Genomic DNA, 16,421 nt, shown 5'->3' on the forward strand with positions numbered 1-16,421 from the left:
ACTTCCTGTCTAGTTTGTGAGGAGCCAGACAAGAGGACCAAAGCAGGAGGGTATGAGCTCAAAAAGTGCTTGACCTGAACACATTCTTTGTTGATGAAACAGTGCAAACTCAACATTATAACCTGGAGTTAAATTTCACAGATTAGAAGAGATGTTTGGGAAGGATCAGCTGTTAAAGCCAAGTAAGAAAGCACACAGCTCTTGGGACATAGTTTTTAATGAGGAATCAAAATTATATTGAAAAGAAAAAAGATTAAACATCCCTTCATTCAGACCATGTCCACATAACTTGCCATCCAGGATTTCTAAAGATAAAGTGGCCTATTTCCATAACCTAGTTTTGACTGATCCCAGGGTAAATAAAATCAGCAAGTAGCCTACAAGGATGACCTTTGTAGCTCATGTTATGATAGAGTTCTGACAAGACTAGATAATAAAAATGTAAATAACCTGATATGCTGTAAGTGGCACACCTCCAGATACCTACTGCCACGAACGATTCCACAATGCTGTGTATCAAAATTCACAATTTCAATTCCATCAAACAGACATTGGAAAAAAATCTTTCACTCTGAATTAGAGCAAAGACCTGAGACTTCCCAAGATGAAATGTCCTCTTGCAGAAGAGCTCTGCCTGTTGATTACTTTGTCTCAATAAGATCAAAGGGAATTATTTGAACCTCACTGTTTTGAATTTTACAGGGCACTGTCATTTATATGATGAGACATTCTGTTGCTGTTTAGGAGAATCAAGATGATATAGTCAAAGGAAAATACTTTGACCTTTTCTAAACCTGATTTTCCTTTCAATTCTAATAGTAAATTTTGACAAAAATCAATACGTTTCTATAAAGAATTTTGACTTCAGAAAATCAGCATTTTCTACTCCAAAATTTACAGGCAGTATTTCACGATGTGCAGGACAAAGGGGTACTTCATCTACCAACACATAAGCTGACAAAAGGTCTCTGGGATCATGTCTGGCACGATCTCTGATTTAACACAAAATTAAAGCACAACAAAGGCTACGTCATCACTTCTATATTTTGATACAGTTTTTTTTTCCCACAACAGTTTTGAATTCAGTGTTCAGCAACCTTTTCATAAGTACTTTGCCAGCTTGGTTTATTTTGCACTTGACATCTTTGTTTGGCTTTAGGAGTAAATAACTACTAAAGTGGCAGTCGTCCTCTTTCTGTCCTTTACCCCTTAAACTCCAGTCTCATGGTTTTGCTATTTTCCTCATGCTGGAGCTAGTGGCTGTGAAACTACACATGAACCAGTATAACTAATTGCAAAAAAATAGATAAATTTTATCTACTAAATCAGTGAGACAAAATGACTCACCCTGGGACAACATAACTGCTGGATCTGACAGAAGGAGTGGTGGGTTAAAGGTTGGTTCAGTGGGACCTGATGGTTTTAGTACCAATTTGGTGTTAGAGCAGTTTAACTGACCTGTCAGATCATGCTTTTAGTCTGACACATTTTGCTTTGACTTGCTACATAGTGAAGGGACAGTCCATCATCATGGATAAAACAGCAATGACCATAGCCTAGTATTCTGCTGTTAAAAAGAAAATTTGGAACTCTCCTTCCTTGCCTGGCTTCCCAGCCTTTGGAAGAGTGGGAACTCGGTGTCCTGTGAAGACCTGCTCACTGAAGCGGAGGCAGCAGTGCTTTCCCAGTAGATGCAGTCTGCCTCACAGGGGACACATGAACTCAATGTGCTCTCCCACATGGAGACCTCTCATTTGATTGCTCCTGATCCATTACCACCTTAATAGCAAACAAAAATAATTTCAGTACAGCAAGCATTCCTTGCATATGAAACAAAAAACACACACAATCCCTCCCTTCCCTGATGTGAGAGAGAAATAGGGATTCAAGGGCTAGGAGTATGGGAACAATGTAATTACATGTGTGGGATCATAACTTGTGCACATTTCACCAATTCAGGTACATTTCTTAAATGCCCCATCATGGCTAAATGACAGAGTAAGTATTACCATTTTTCTAAAGCCCTTAAGTACGTCTATACCTCACTGTTCTTCAGGCTGCAGTCAGCATGGTTGCATGGTTTCAAAAGCAATACAGATAAACCCGAGTAATTTAATTTGCCATGACAAGCAGCTGCACATATTCAAACAAACACATCAGTTAGTCCAACTTTCTAGTTCAAAGGAGTTGTAACTCCAATTGTAATAGGAAGAATGAAGCATTCCAACACTCCTGCCAGGACTGGCCTTCTGCAAAAAAAAATTGTAAGACAGATTCCTAAAATAAGCCATTAAGAATTTTTTCCCCTTGCTAACACTCCAGTGAGAGAGAGTAATCTTCTTACAAATATACATTTGGGTGATAAACATTTTAGTGTAAAGTTAGTGCTCATCAATCTAAATTTAATTAAATATATTTGTAAGCAAAAAATACCTTTAGCCCTTTTCTTCATGATGTCACTATTAAGCAGAAACAAGCTTGTTTGGATGTCTTTTCCCCAAATGTGTGTGTCTCACGTTTGGCTTGTGTTTTACCCTTAAATCTAAAATTCCAGAGTTTGCAATGCTTATGTTGCAAACAGCTGCAATGTCCTAAATGTTTTTCTGTTGAATTATATTCGCAATTTAGCACATTTTAATTTCAGAATATTCTTCATGTAGAAGTCACCTTTTCTTTAATTATTACAAATGTAATACATGGACATAAAAAAAACAAACAACAAACCCCATTGTGCAGATGCAGTACTATATCATTATTTCAAAATAACTTGCAGATACATAGGCTCCAACTTTCAGAACTACTTTTGGACATGTAACTTTTAGGCCTGGTTCACCACATTCTCTATCTTATTATGCTATTTTCTTTTCCACCACCACACTTTCCAACATCTCTGCATCAGTTGCCTACTCCTGTATTCTTTGTTGACCTCTTGAGACTACTGTCATCTAAAATATCATCTGTATGCTGAAGCAGAATAACAATGTTTGTCTTCACAAAGGAGCAATGTCCAGCCACTATCAACTGAGATGATGATTCCCTATGTTCTCATGAACCATTATTTCAGCTGACAAAAGCTTTGCTACAAAAAAGACTGAAGTTAAGGGGAAAAATATACCTGTTTTCAAGAAGGGCATCTTCTGTAGTATTACTCTATCCTCTATAATACTGGGGAAAAAAATAGAGATGGCCACCATTTTGAAATATGACAACCCTTTTTTTTCTGTTTCAGTCTCTCTGGAAAGAATACTAGTTCACAAAACCTCAATGAAGAAGCAACAGCAGGGTAGGACTACTGATTCTGAACCCATGGCTTCCTGTGATCTGCACACAAAATTTCAGCAGTTTTTAAGTATGCATGGAGCCTGCATTCAGCACTAGTTATTTAAGTGGAACTAAAGCTCCCAGCACCTGTACAGGCACAGCTACAGGTTGAGCAAAGAAGAGATTCAGAGCAGCCCTGCAGAGAAGGACTTGGGGGTGCTGGTCGATGAGAAAATGAACATGAGCCAGCTTTAGGGTGCGCTCGCAGCCCAGAAAGCCAACCGTATCCTGAGCTACATCAAAAGGAGCGTGACCAGCAGGTCGAAGGAGGTGATCCTGCCCCTCTACTCTGCTCTTGTGAGACCTCACCTGGAGTATTGTGTGCAGTTCTGGTGTCCTCAACATAAAAAGGACATGGAACTGTTGGAACAAGTCCAGAGAAGGGCCACGAGGATGATCAGGAGACTGGAGCACCTCCTGTATGAAGCTAGGCTGAGAAAGTTGGGGCTGTTCATCCTGGAGAAGAGAAGGCTGTGTGGAGACCTCATAGCAGCCTTCCAGTATCTGAAGGGGGGCTATAGGGATGCTGAGGAGGGTCTCTTCATTAGGGACTGTAGTGACAGGACAAGGGGTAACGGGTTAAAACTTAAACAGGGGAAGTTTAGATTGGATATAAGGAGGAAATTCTTTCCTAATAAGGTGGTGAGGCACTGGCATGGGTTGCCCAGGGAGGTTGTGAGTGCTCCATCCCTGGTGGTGTTTAAGACCAGGTTGGACAGAGCCTTGGGTGCCATGGTTTAGTGTGAGGTGTCCCTGCCCATGGCAGGGGGGTTAGAAATAGATGATCTTAAGGTCCTTTCCAACCCTAACTATTCTATGATTCTATGTTTTTATGTGACTAAAGGATACCCATACCACAGGGTTCTCCTTTCTCATGTGAGCGTCTGATAATGTAGATCTCTTTAACTGAATACTCACTTCCCAATTGCAAAACTTAGTCGTGCAGAAACTCTAATGGAAGGGAAATATCCCTCAGTGTAAAAATTAGTATAGCTTTTAGGAATTGATGATACAGAAGCCAAACCTTTCACATAGAAAAGAAATGCATTTATTCACATTACTGAGAGAAATATTTCATCCTATGTAAAACACATTAGCATATTAAATGTATGTTAATTATCTGAAGTCTACATCACTAGGCAGTTATAAACACATACTCTCCATGAAAGTAAATGAACAGCACTACTGACTAATGCTAAAAAGACCCAGAACATAATGCACTGCAAAGTCACGTTCACCAATTATAAATACCTCACTAGCACAGGCCTTCTTACTGTCTATTTATCTAGCCCATACTTCATCAGTTTGTCTACAAGGGTGTAATGGGAGATAGTTTTGAAAGCCTTGTAAAAGTCAACATAACAGCCATTGCTCTTCCCTCATCCCCTCATTAAATGACCAAGCAAGTCATTTAAGTATAGAAGGCGGTCAAGTTTGTCAGACATTATCTCCTCTCCATAGATCCATTCTGACTACTCTCAATCACTTTCTTATTCTTAATATTTTTGGAAATGGCTTCCAGAAAGATTTGCTCCAACACCTTCCTAGGAATGAAGGTGAGGCTGATCAGTCTGTAGCTCCCTGGATCCTCCTCCTTGTTCTTGAAGGCAGGATTAACATTTGCCTTTTTGCAGTCCTTAGGAACCTCCTCTGATCATTATGACCTTTCAAAGACAACAGACTGCTCGTGCAATTATACCGGCCAGCTCTCTCAGCACTTACGTGTTCATCCCACCAGGCCCCATAGACTTCTGTATGTTTAGCCTGAGCCTGAGCCTTCTGTAATTGAATCATCCTCTACAAAAGTAAATCTTCCTTGGTTCAGTCACTGATGTCAGGGACCTGGCATTCTTGAAGTAAAAAAAGAGGTTAAATAAAAAACCAAAACATTGAGCACATTGGGTTTTCCAGGTGCTTTGTCACCACACCCCTTGCTCAATTCAGCAGTGTTCCTACTGCTGTTGATATGCCTACAGAAACCATTCTTGATGCCCTTCATATTCCTGTCAACACTGGATGAGGTCTGGCTTTCCATACCCCATACATATGCAATTGTGTAGTGCCTTTTACAATTCTTCTGGGTGGGTCTGACCCTGCTTCCATATATTGCTAAAAGGCAGTTTTCAGCCTCTACTCAAATGCATAGTTTTCTATTCCTGTTAGGATGTATACAATTCTTTTTCTTTTACACATACAATTTATGGTATACGGTTATAATAGTTGTCATCTGAAAAACATCCAGTTTGCACCCAGGGAACTCTGACTGTGCATTCACAGAACACAAAGCACAAATAAGTCTCACATTTTTTTCACAGAACTCCAAGAATGGAAGCTGCATGTCTTCAAATGATTCTTTAAAAGACATAACCAGGGTTTTAAGTTTTGTGGTCGTGGGCCATAAATGCCTGCTTAGGAAGAAGGCGAGAAATAGACATCAACAGACAAATGCATTACAGACAAACAAAATGAGATATATTTGACCAGCAGGAAGCTCAACACATGAACATCCTAGTGGCTGACAAGATTTTTGTAGGCACCAAAGAAAGCAAGACCTAGAAGGCAGTACTTAGGAAGGAAATTACAGGATGACTTTGTGCAAAAGCTTATGGTTATTTTCCTTGGGAGTAAATGGCACCATGAATATAGACAAATATCTAGATCCCCAGTGGTACACAGGCACGGTATGAGGTGGCTCAATCGGTACTGGGCTAGAATCTCAGTCCAAATCTTGGCTAGAATTACTTAGTTTATCATTTAACACATGGGAGTGATGCCTAAAATGGTGGAGGGTGGGAGAAGGGGCTATGCTTAAACATATCACAGGGACAGGCATTTGAGGTGGTTCCTTTATAATAAGGCATATTCTGCATTCCCCTCTGGCTATAACATCACATACTCCAGAGAATATATTTCCTATGGCCCTGCTGTGAAAAGATAACATTAAATTAGACAAACCAGCTACAAGTTAACATGCATTAGGTGTAGCAAATGTTATGAAACTGGGCATTTGTAAGACTGTTAGAAAAAAGAAACTTCAGGGATGACAGATAGTAGCAACAGCAATAATAAAGGCATACAGTTTCTTATTGTGAAAGGGCTTCAGAGGCATCAGAATCCTCATCTCCATTTTGCAGCAAGAGAGGCTGAGGTATCAAGAGGTAAAAAAATTCATTTGAGCTCACTCACAAGGTAAGTTGGCAGAGTAGAGAATGGAAATCCCACTCTCTGAATCAGTGTCCTATTCACAAGACCATCTGATACTGGCAAATCACCTTGAAGGAATAAGCAACAGTGGAGACTGTAGCCAGGAAATTCCACTTATCACTGTGAAGACAACAGTGAGGAAACATTTTCTACTACAAAGACAAGTGACAGTATATGTTCATGTCATTTAGACTTTGGAAAGCTCTCCCATCATGGGTCCTTGGAGAATCCTCCTCAGAAATACTGAAGAGCAGGATGACATAGATGGGGATACAAAATGCACTGCTTAATGCTGCCTTCCAGTGATTAAACATGAAAACTTCATGTCCGTCTCCAACACATCTTGATCTAAACATCTTTTCACTCTACCAAATATAACCTTGTATTTAAACATTTGTATTTAAAACTTACATTTTTTCTTTATTGACATTTGCTACCCATTATAAACTTTGGTCTTTCAAGAGGATTCTGTGTAAGCTTTCAAACTATTCTTAGCACATATCAGTGCATAACCACATGGGAGATGCATGGGAATGGTTCAAGGTCTGTACCAGGAGAGGTTCAGACTTTATATTAGGAAATATTTCTGTAGTGACAAAGTGGTTAAACACTGGAATAGGTTTCCTAGAGAGGCAGTCAATGCCCTGAGCCTGTCAGTGTTTAGCAACATCTAGACAATGATCTTAACAAAGTACTTTAACTTTTGGTCAGCCCTGAAGTGGTCAAGCAGTTAGACTACATAATAGCTGTATGTTCCTTCCAACTGAAATATTATATTCTATTCCAAACAGGCACCGTATATAGTAGTCCAGAAGCACAACAGAAGGAAGATGGGAGAGATGGAAACATGATCTCTTTCTACAAACCAGCTTGGGCCAAGGAGATATCTAGCCCTGCCTACAAAGTATTGTGAGCAAATATTTCTATTACCTACTCTACAGACCCAGTCAACTCTACCTGGGCCTTCAGCCTTAAATTCTGGCCCATCAAGCAGAGGTTAAAAACCTTGCTGTGCTAAAATCAGACCCTCTTTGGATGGCAAGAAGGCAGTGATCCAATGTAAGAAGACAGCTCCTGAGCTTGAAAAACTGAACAGCTGTCCTGTGCTGCTCAAGTCTCTACAAGTTTCCATCTCTCCCTTGTGCTTCATTTCATAATAGAAGCATGCTCCTAATGACCAGCACTAATTCTCATAGCAATACAATGTCTTATGTAGATTTAAAGATGGAGACAGCACTAGTGAGAGATACTGCTCAAATTAACTGCCAAAAAACAAAATACCTACAGTCCACTCTAAGGCTGCCCTTGGTTCCTTCACAGGTCCATTGGAGACTGCGATGTTGACAGAATGCACAGGAGCCAAGTGCTGGAGGCCTGACCTGGAAATTGCTTTCCTGCATATTAAAACAAAACAAAACAAAACAAAAACAAAAACAAACAAATAAATAGAGTGCATATCCAGTATAATTACCCAACATAATTATCCACACCACCCTTCTCCAGAAATCAGAAGAGCCAGTACAGCATCTAATTTCAGCTTGGGCAAAATGGTGCTTGAATGACATCCCCAGCTAAAGCAGTTTAGGAAAAGAATAAAGTAATCTGATCACTGAAAATTACTGTTTAATGAAGATCGGTTACTCATCTGGCACTAAGCTGAAATATCAAATCCAGTGGACTCCACATGGTTCTGTCTGCCAGTTTCAGTGGAGTCCTCATTAGTTACACCTATTCCTTATTTACCAGCTGAACCTGCTGAATCAATCTATACATAATTCCAAATAGCCTTTATTGTAGGAATGAAATATGAGTTTGTATGAAGAGAGCAACATCTGTTGCCTTTACTTAGTTTATAGGCTGGGAAAAGTCGTGCATTCGGTGTCCGACTACAACAGGATAAGGGGACGCTATGTAGTCAGGAAGTTAAGACCTTATTTGATCATAACAGCAGCCCTCAAGGTATTACAGCTTCTTTCCACTTGTATTTCAATTCTTTTTGGTCCAAAGTCATTCTAACAGCTCTTGAGGCACAGATATGGCCTCCCACAGTTCACAGATGGTGACCAGGGACCCTCCTGGAGCCACATGAGTGATGAGGGAAACACGGCCTGTTTCCCTAGAGGCAAGCTGTCCTGCTGTATCCGCCTGGAACAGTGAACCACTAGGCAGAAGCACAGTACACTACTGATATAAAGCTCAGCTGCACTTGGACAATAGGTTTCATAAAGCTTCATAACATTATTGTGTTGCATATTTTAGCACCTGATGGTGGTGGCTGAAGCAATTTCACAGTTTCAGCTGCAATGATGCAGAAGAGGACAAAAACATCTGAAGGAGAGATCTCCTTTTGAAAGCCAGATACACACATCCCCCACAAAGCAAAATGACGGTCTGTTTGTGTAAAGTGCATTTTTGTGATACCACTCCCACAGTGCGACAGCTATTTATAGCATCTCCTAATCTTACCACTGTCCCAAGGCAATAAAGGTCAATTGAGCCAGTGATGACAATCCAGGTCAGCCATATGCTAAATAAATCTTTTCATTGTCCTGAAAATATACAGTGCAATATTTATCCACAGTAAAGGAGCTTGGAAGCCTCACTGCTCACAGTGCATGTCTGGAAAAATCGAGTGGGCCGAATCAGAATCTCTTACATTGCCTTTCCTGTGGGTAGCATGAACGACTCAGAACATTAACATAAGCCTCTGATCATCTAATGCCCCCTTTCCACTTAATGTGGGCAAGACACTGACATTAAGGCTTTTTTTCCATAACATTTTGCATCTGACAAAAACTTTTTAGAGGGAAAGAGCCCAAGGAAAAGACTCGCATTACTTGGTGATATATGAGAAGCAAACAATTTAGCAAGAAAGATTTTATGCCATATATGTCAGTACAACATAAGCTACACATCTCAATGACAGGATTAAGACCTTAAAGAAATAAACTGTAAGAAACTACAATTTTTTTATACCTATATTTTTCCAGAAAATTGGCAGTTTTCTTTCATGCTGTTTTGGATATCAATTTAGTTATTAGTTTTTCCTCAGCACAAGAGCACATTCTGTGTGTATTCATGTTTTTTAATGGAAATGGGGCAGTATCACGTTTTTCACCCTGCATCACTGACAGCAATAAACCTACCTAGTCCTGCTGTCGTAATAGAGTAAGGTAGAACCCACTTTGTGCACAGCAGTTCTTAAGCAAAGGTGGTTGAATAATAAAGAGTTAGCAGTTTATTATTTGATGAGAAATGCCAACATTTTCAGCCAATGTAGCTTACAGCCTATTACTTGTCAAGCAATACAGCCTGTAAAGTTGCATGCATTCACTAAGCAAATTTACTCAAGCAAAGTCTAACAATGAGTACTCCTAAGACCAAATTCATCTGACTAGTCTTCAGACAAGGCTTCTCCAGCTGGAAGGAAAATTCAGCAGAGACTTAAAAGGTAAATATGCCTTATGTACGGCTACAGACATCTCAGCATCAAGCCTTGGATGCAATTTCAAGTCATACTGGAGATGTGCAAGCCTCCTGCAGCAGAACCTAAGACTTGGCCCACGTCCCTTCAAAAGCAAGCTGAGGCTGATGAGCCTTTTGGGGGAGACTTGGCAGTGTTTTGTGCCAACAGCCTGCCCTTTCTCTGCATGCCAAGCTGGATTTATGGCTTTGTCTGAAACACAGACACGACAATAATGCCCTTTTTTTCATGTTTGTTTTAAAGTAAAAGCCTTAAAATTACCTCAGGGATTGCAAATTTGCATGGACCAGCCAGAGGTGACCCTCAGGCCCAGGGACAAGCTAAAAATGTCTACTTTTACACAGCTTCTTATCAGAACTTTGTCTCTGAACAAAGAGAGACAGAGTGTCAAAACACACTGCAGAAGCCTTTCCCATTAAAGAAAAAAAAAAGGAGGTCAGGCTAAAGAGCAAACACATGGCCTTCTAATAAGTGCAAGGCAGATGAGACAGGGGAAAATAGGGGGAAGGGAAGGTAGCGCAAATCTGATAACAGAACAGATGCCGAGTAGCCAGGAGATCACATCTCATATTACTTTAACTAGCAGATTACACCACCTGGCACTTTTCCAACAGCAAGGTAACACCAGTGGCTTTTACTTAGCTTTCCCAGCAATTTCATCTCCACTGCTCTGAGTGCATGAATGAAAACACAGGCTTGACAGACAGCCTTTCCCATAGAAGCAGAAGTAATCGCTGTTCTCCAGATAGAAGACAGCCATAAAAAGTGAAACTGCTTTCATGATATGTTCCATTCTTGAGGCTACAAATCCACAACTTTGTTAATATGGGCACAACAGCCAGCTTGCTGGTGTAGCAATCAACAAATAAACATTACATGACAAGTAATGAGCTGTATTTTGGTAATTACTTCTTCATATCCAGTAATTTTTAGTAGATGTTATTATCAACTTAGCTGACACACCACCCCTGTGAATGAGCATGGGTGCATAGAGAAGTGTATGCTATTAAATATACAACAAACAAAAAGATCTGATACTAATTCCACAGTTGATCTCATTAAGAAAATTTAGAGTAGTTCACTGTCTTGGGAACCAAAAGCAAGCAGATATTCAAGATATTCAAGTCTAACATGTTTCTTTTTTCTTATTTCTTTTTTTGTAAAAAAAAAGCATTACAATTTCATTTTGCTGAAAAGTCAGGCGAGACTCAACCTACTTATTAGATCAAAGGATACATGTTTTATAAGGGGGGATTTGAGTTTATATCCCAGGCTTTGGCTTTACTGAGCCTTTTCTTCCACCTCAGGCATGTAAAAATCCTCCAATGATTTGTTTAGACTGAATAGTTATGCCTGAATCCTCAAAGACAGCAAAAGACAATTAGTCAATAGTGTGAAGCTTATTTAAACATTAGGAAAATCTATTTGGAAAAGAGAGAGTAAGCTAGTGCTGTGCACAGTTAACAGATCTGAGTGTCATTTTAGTCAGTACAACTGTTGGAGTAGCCACCTTTCCAGGCTGGAGTTATTTCCCTTCTTTCCATAGGGGCATAATTTACCATTGGGGTAGCCTTTCAGCTGCAAGGTTGAAAGATCATAAAAACACAGACACTGGCTTCTACAGATCCTATGGCTAGGATATCTGCCAGGAGAGAGATTTCTGTAAGTCTTTTCTCAAAGTTAATCCAGATATTTCCCAGAAAACAACAGCCATTTCTATACCAACGTTTAAGTTACAATAGCTCTGCTCTTCTTTGAATATCCAATGCAGATAAACCCTACACCTGCCAGCTTTCAGCTTTGTCAACCACAACTTGAAAATCCCTGTATAAGGCCAGACAATACATGAACAATTTCTGTGTCTCCAAGTTTGCTTGGAGGTGGTTTTCACTCCCACTGTTTGGTGCTTATGAGAGTCACAAACAAAATGTACTGGCTAAACTCAGGCATTATTTAAGTTTTCCCCACGCATCTCTGCTGACTGCGCAGTGCTCCTGCAACCTGCTGTTCCCAGCTTGCCTTCTGAGTATGTAATATTCTCCTCTCAAGCTGACCACAGGCCAAGGACTATTTCACTGCAACACCAAGATTCCCAAATTTTTTCATTCTGTATAAAATAAGACAACTTCAGTCAAATCAAATAATTTTTCTAGTCTAGTATCCCATCTCTGACAACAGCAAGTAGCAGGTGTTTAGAGAAGCGCTGGCACAAATTAAGTGATCCTCCCCCTGATATACTCCAGTCCCAGCTTCCAGTAATTGGTAGTTTAAGGACTTCCTGAGCTGGAGGCTGCTTCCAGACCTTTGTGCTTAATAGACTGTAATGGTTCTTTACTCTAGGAATGTGTTGGTCTTTCCCTGAACCCATTTATTCTCTTGGTCTCCACAGTAGCCTATGTAATGAGCTCCTCAATTTAATTAAGGCCAGTGTAAAGTACTTACTTCTGTCTGTTTTTAAAATTCTGCCTGATAATTCAATTGGTGCATCATATTGTGCAGAACAGCAAGTAATCACTTGACTCTCTACACCTTCTGTGATTTTATGAATCTATTCATATACCCCTCCATTCACCTTCCCCTCTGAAGTGGAAGCATCCTAGACTGTGTTGTCGTTCGCTGATACTGAAGCTGCTCTATCTTTGTCAATGTTTTCTAGCTCAATTATATCTTTTTTTGAGGTAGGACTGCCAGAATCAGAACAAGTATTCCAGAGGTTTATCAGTGATGTCATTGTACTATCTCTATTGTTATCTTTTTCCCCTCCCTCATTCTGAGCCCTTTATTTGCCTTTTTATCACTATGAGCACTAAATTAATCATTTCATAGAAGTACTAGTAATTATCCAAAGATCCCTTTCCTGAATCCTAAATGGTAATATGAAGCCCAAACTTTTAAGCTTTTTTTCCCTTCTGTGCATTATTTTGCCTTCATCAATCCCACATTTCAACTGCAATTTGCTGCAGTCATTCAGCATCATAAGATCCTTCTGTAAATTTTCCCTGATTAATTGTGCAGAGCAGCAGCAAGCTTTTCCCCCTCACACTTTGCTCTCTATAAGCAGTGCTGCCTGCATCACAGATCCTCAGGTTAACCACGTGGACATCATCCCTTTTAGCCCTAGTTTCTGTGCCAAAAGCTTTTTTCCTGCCTCACTGGAAGCTTTCTGAAAGCCCACATGTGCTCCCCTTCAGCCAGACCATCCCGGTTCATGGGTCTCATGCCTGTCAGCAATTTCTGCAAGACTCACAAGACCTGACTTCCTTAGGAAAAGCTGTGCTGGCTCTCCTCCAGCACATCACGTTCAGATGTTCATTTGCTAATCCTGCATCTTATCAGCAGCTCTACCAGTTTCTCTGATTAAAAATTGCTGCTGGGTTACCCCATCAGCACTCTGTGAGCCCCCATGTGACTACCCCACCCCTTCTAGACTGGAGCTGGTTTAAGGGAGCTATTATAAAGCCCTTTCAGCAAATTACTGTTTGAGTTCCATCAGGATACTTAACAAAATCAAATCCTAGTGATTAGATATTGGCCCTTTTGTCAATGTGGTCTTTAGCTTTTTACATTAACCTTCCCATTTTCCTTGGGTTCATCTACGCAAATAGCGGCTCAGCCTTAGACACTCTCGGTCACCCTCAGCAGTGAACACTGATGCAAGAAACTCAATTAGCACTAAAAAAACCTCAACTCCTTGTGAAATACTCACTTATGTGTGTGTCATTGCCTGCTGCCCAAGGAACCAGGGTATGGAAAACCAAAGATCTAGGTAGCTTCCCAGCCACCCAACATCAACATCTGTAAGACCCCAACAGACCTTTCCTCCCTCCCTCTCAACCCCTCGCCACACAGCCCCATCTGATAAAAGCTGCATGGAAACTGGTACACCTCCATGAAACACTGCAGCTCTATGCAGCTCTGTCCAGCTTTGCTTTCAGCCTCAAGCCTCGCCCTCCTGTACCTAATATGCAGCTTATATCCACTAGAGACAAACTTGAAGACAATGAAACAAATTTCTACTAATAATCTTACCAAGCACTTCAAACAGCAACCCCAGAGATGAAAGGCAACTACAGTACACCAACTCCCCAAATATGTTCTGGAAGGAGCATTTGCATCTATCACATCAAGCAGCTTGCATTGATGAGGTGCAAGACAAAAAGAGCATCCTAACTTTTCTGCAACCATCTCCTTGATTAAAGTAAGAGATCCAGTAGACACAAAAAACCCCACAAGAATTCTGTGAAAGGAAATAAGAGACAAAGCAGAAGGAGTATAAGACCTGCAGAAAGTTTGATCAGGATAACAGAGGAAGAGTCTTTATCTCATGATGTTGTCTTTTCTGAATTAAAACCGCAGTTCACTTTCGTTTCTGTGTTCTCCACACAAAAGGGATATTCTGTAAAAGTAAGTCCATTCAAACTCTGAGTGCAAGAGTGGTAGGTTACTTTTCCTACCCCAAAAGGACAAAACAGGTTCATGAAAGAGGTTGTATGTTAAGAGGCATTCACAAGTTGTGTTCTGAATACATGTTTACAGCTTCTTAAATGCAGACATGCAAATTGTTACTACTCTGCAGTTATACTTGGACCTCAGATTAGTGTCAAGACAACACAAGTGGGAGTAGTCCAAGTGCTGGTCAAAGATCTGTAGTATTCTAATTTTTCTGTTCTCTGTTTATCATCACCAGTAGACATATAGTAAGCAACAGATTTTACTTTCTGGAAAGTAAATTATGGATGCAATTAGATCCAGAGCTGTGTTTAATTACCCAATCCCTTAAATCTTATTTTACATCAGGAGTTAATCTTCTCAGAAGCTGGAGAAAGCATATACCTTCATGTCAGTTCCTATAAAGGGGACTAATATCTTGGCCTAGATATATAAATCATTTCAGAGTCTATATTGCACTAAAATCACTGTGACTTTGCTCCTACATGCCTTCATTGGTCAGGCCCTGGGTTCAGCTAGCTCCCCTGGAAATTCCATAACAATCCTCAGCTGCAGTGTGGAAACTGAAAAAGCCTTACATCCAAGAGTTGATAATTAATCAGATACTTCATTATAAGAAAAAGTCAAAGTCATGTGGAATTTCTGAGCTCATATCAGAGCTCATATTTTTATATATATATATATGTATATATATCACTGGGTATCAGCCATTTCTTGGTCTTCCTTTTGTTCACTTCAGGTGTTTTTACCTTCACTCATAATTTATTCCCTAGATTTCTTTCTAAATAGGAAAAAAACATCAAGGGTACTTTATAAAGTATCCTTTATAGGGTACTTTGATAGAAGGCAACAAAATTTTAAGACAAAAAGAGTCCTTCCCAATCTTTTGTTTAAATGTTATTTCTGAAAAGATATGCTCAAATGTGGTGATTACTCTTACCAGAAAAAAGTGACCAACCTTGGAGGACTCCTTACAGCAACAAAAGTGTCAGTATTTATTTGTTCAGGGAGGAAAGGAAAAAGTTTATACAGTTAGTGATTCAATAAAGATTAAGAGTATACTTTACCCTTGTAATTCACCAAGAAAGAGACTAATAAAGGATCCTATGAAAACAGGAACAAAATACAAATGTTTTCTTGAAGTGAATTATTTTGCTTAATTTTTGCTGCAGTCAAACCAATTTGTTTTAGGAGAGCTGTTTTATTTCTCTTTTTAGCCTTTAGCTATGAATGCCAGGTCTGGAAAAGACCTTCTAGGTCACGAAATCTAGTATTCATTGTTTCAGACAAACTTATCATCTGTTTGAATTCATAAAGTTATCAAGGTCCATCTCAAATGTTGCTCCTCCTCTCTTATTTCCACTGAGAAGCTATGCCAGATCTCCACTCTTATCATTAAGATCATTTTTTTTGTAATTTCCATCCAATTTGCATCCCCCTGCACAATCTTCCTTAAATTTCTACTACTAGAATTATCATATTTCATCCAAAGATTAAAGTTGAACTGACAACCAGTGGTTTTTATATGATATTTCTACACAATAAAGGCACCTGAAAGCCTTCATCTAGAAATCCTTAAAGCCTTGGGTCAAAACCCTTTGAGTGAGATTATGTAGGATGGAGATGTGTATAGGGAGTTGGAAGCTCACATTTCAAAGATTCTGGAATCAATCAAGTAAGGGGGATGATAAAATTTAATAACTGTCTTTCCAAGTAAACAATGAGAAATGCTCTAGGGAACTCTGAGCATAAAGGATTTCCAGCTGCATTACAGACTGGACATCAACATTACAGAAGATTGATGCATTTTTACTATTTCAAAAACCAAAGGAAGTCAGAATGGGAAATATTTTCATGAGAATACATTTGATCCAGACAAAATTACAGGATATGCAGAAGCTGTATTCTGTAGTTCTAGTGTAGACAAAACATGACGATAGCTAATTGAATGGACTTGACTACA

The 16,421-nt window shown here is 39.7% G+C and overlaps 1 protein-coding gene across 5 annotated transcripts in view; it reads right to left on the reverse strand.

The window, feature by feature from the left end:
* Nucleotides 1-16,421, reverse strand: part of DGKI (diacylglycerol kinase iota) — a 206,246-nt gene that overhangs the window by 121,000 nt on the left and 68,825 nt on the right. For all 5 annotated transcript variants that reach the window (XM_061444897.1, XM_061444894.1, XM_061444893.1 and 2 more), the window contains exon 2: nt 7,811-7,919. In XM_061444897.1, coding sequence (XP_061300881.1) covers nt 7,811-7,919 — 109 coding nt within the window. The remainder of the gene's footprint in view (nt 1-7,810; nt 7,920-16,421) is intronic.

This window comes from Pezoporus flaviventris, unplaced genomic scaffold (assembly GCF_033815535.1).
Source record: "Pezoporus flaviventris isolate CSIRO_AGI_PZ_B2104156 unplaced genomic scaffold, CSIRO_AGI_Pfla_v1 ptg000002l, whole genome shotgun sequence".
NCBI classification, from domain to species: domain Eukaryota; kingdom Metazoa; phylum Chordata; class Aves; order Psittaciformes; family Psittacidae; genus Pezoporus; species Pezoporus flaviventris.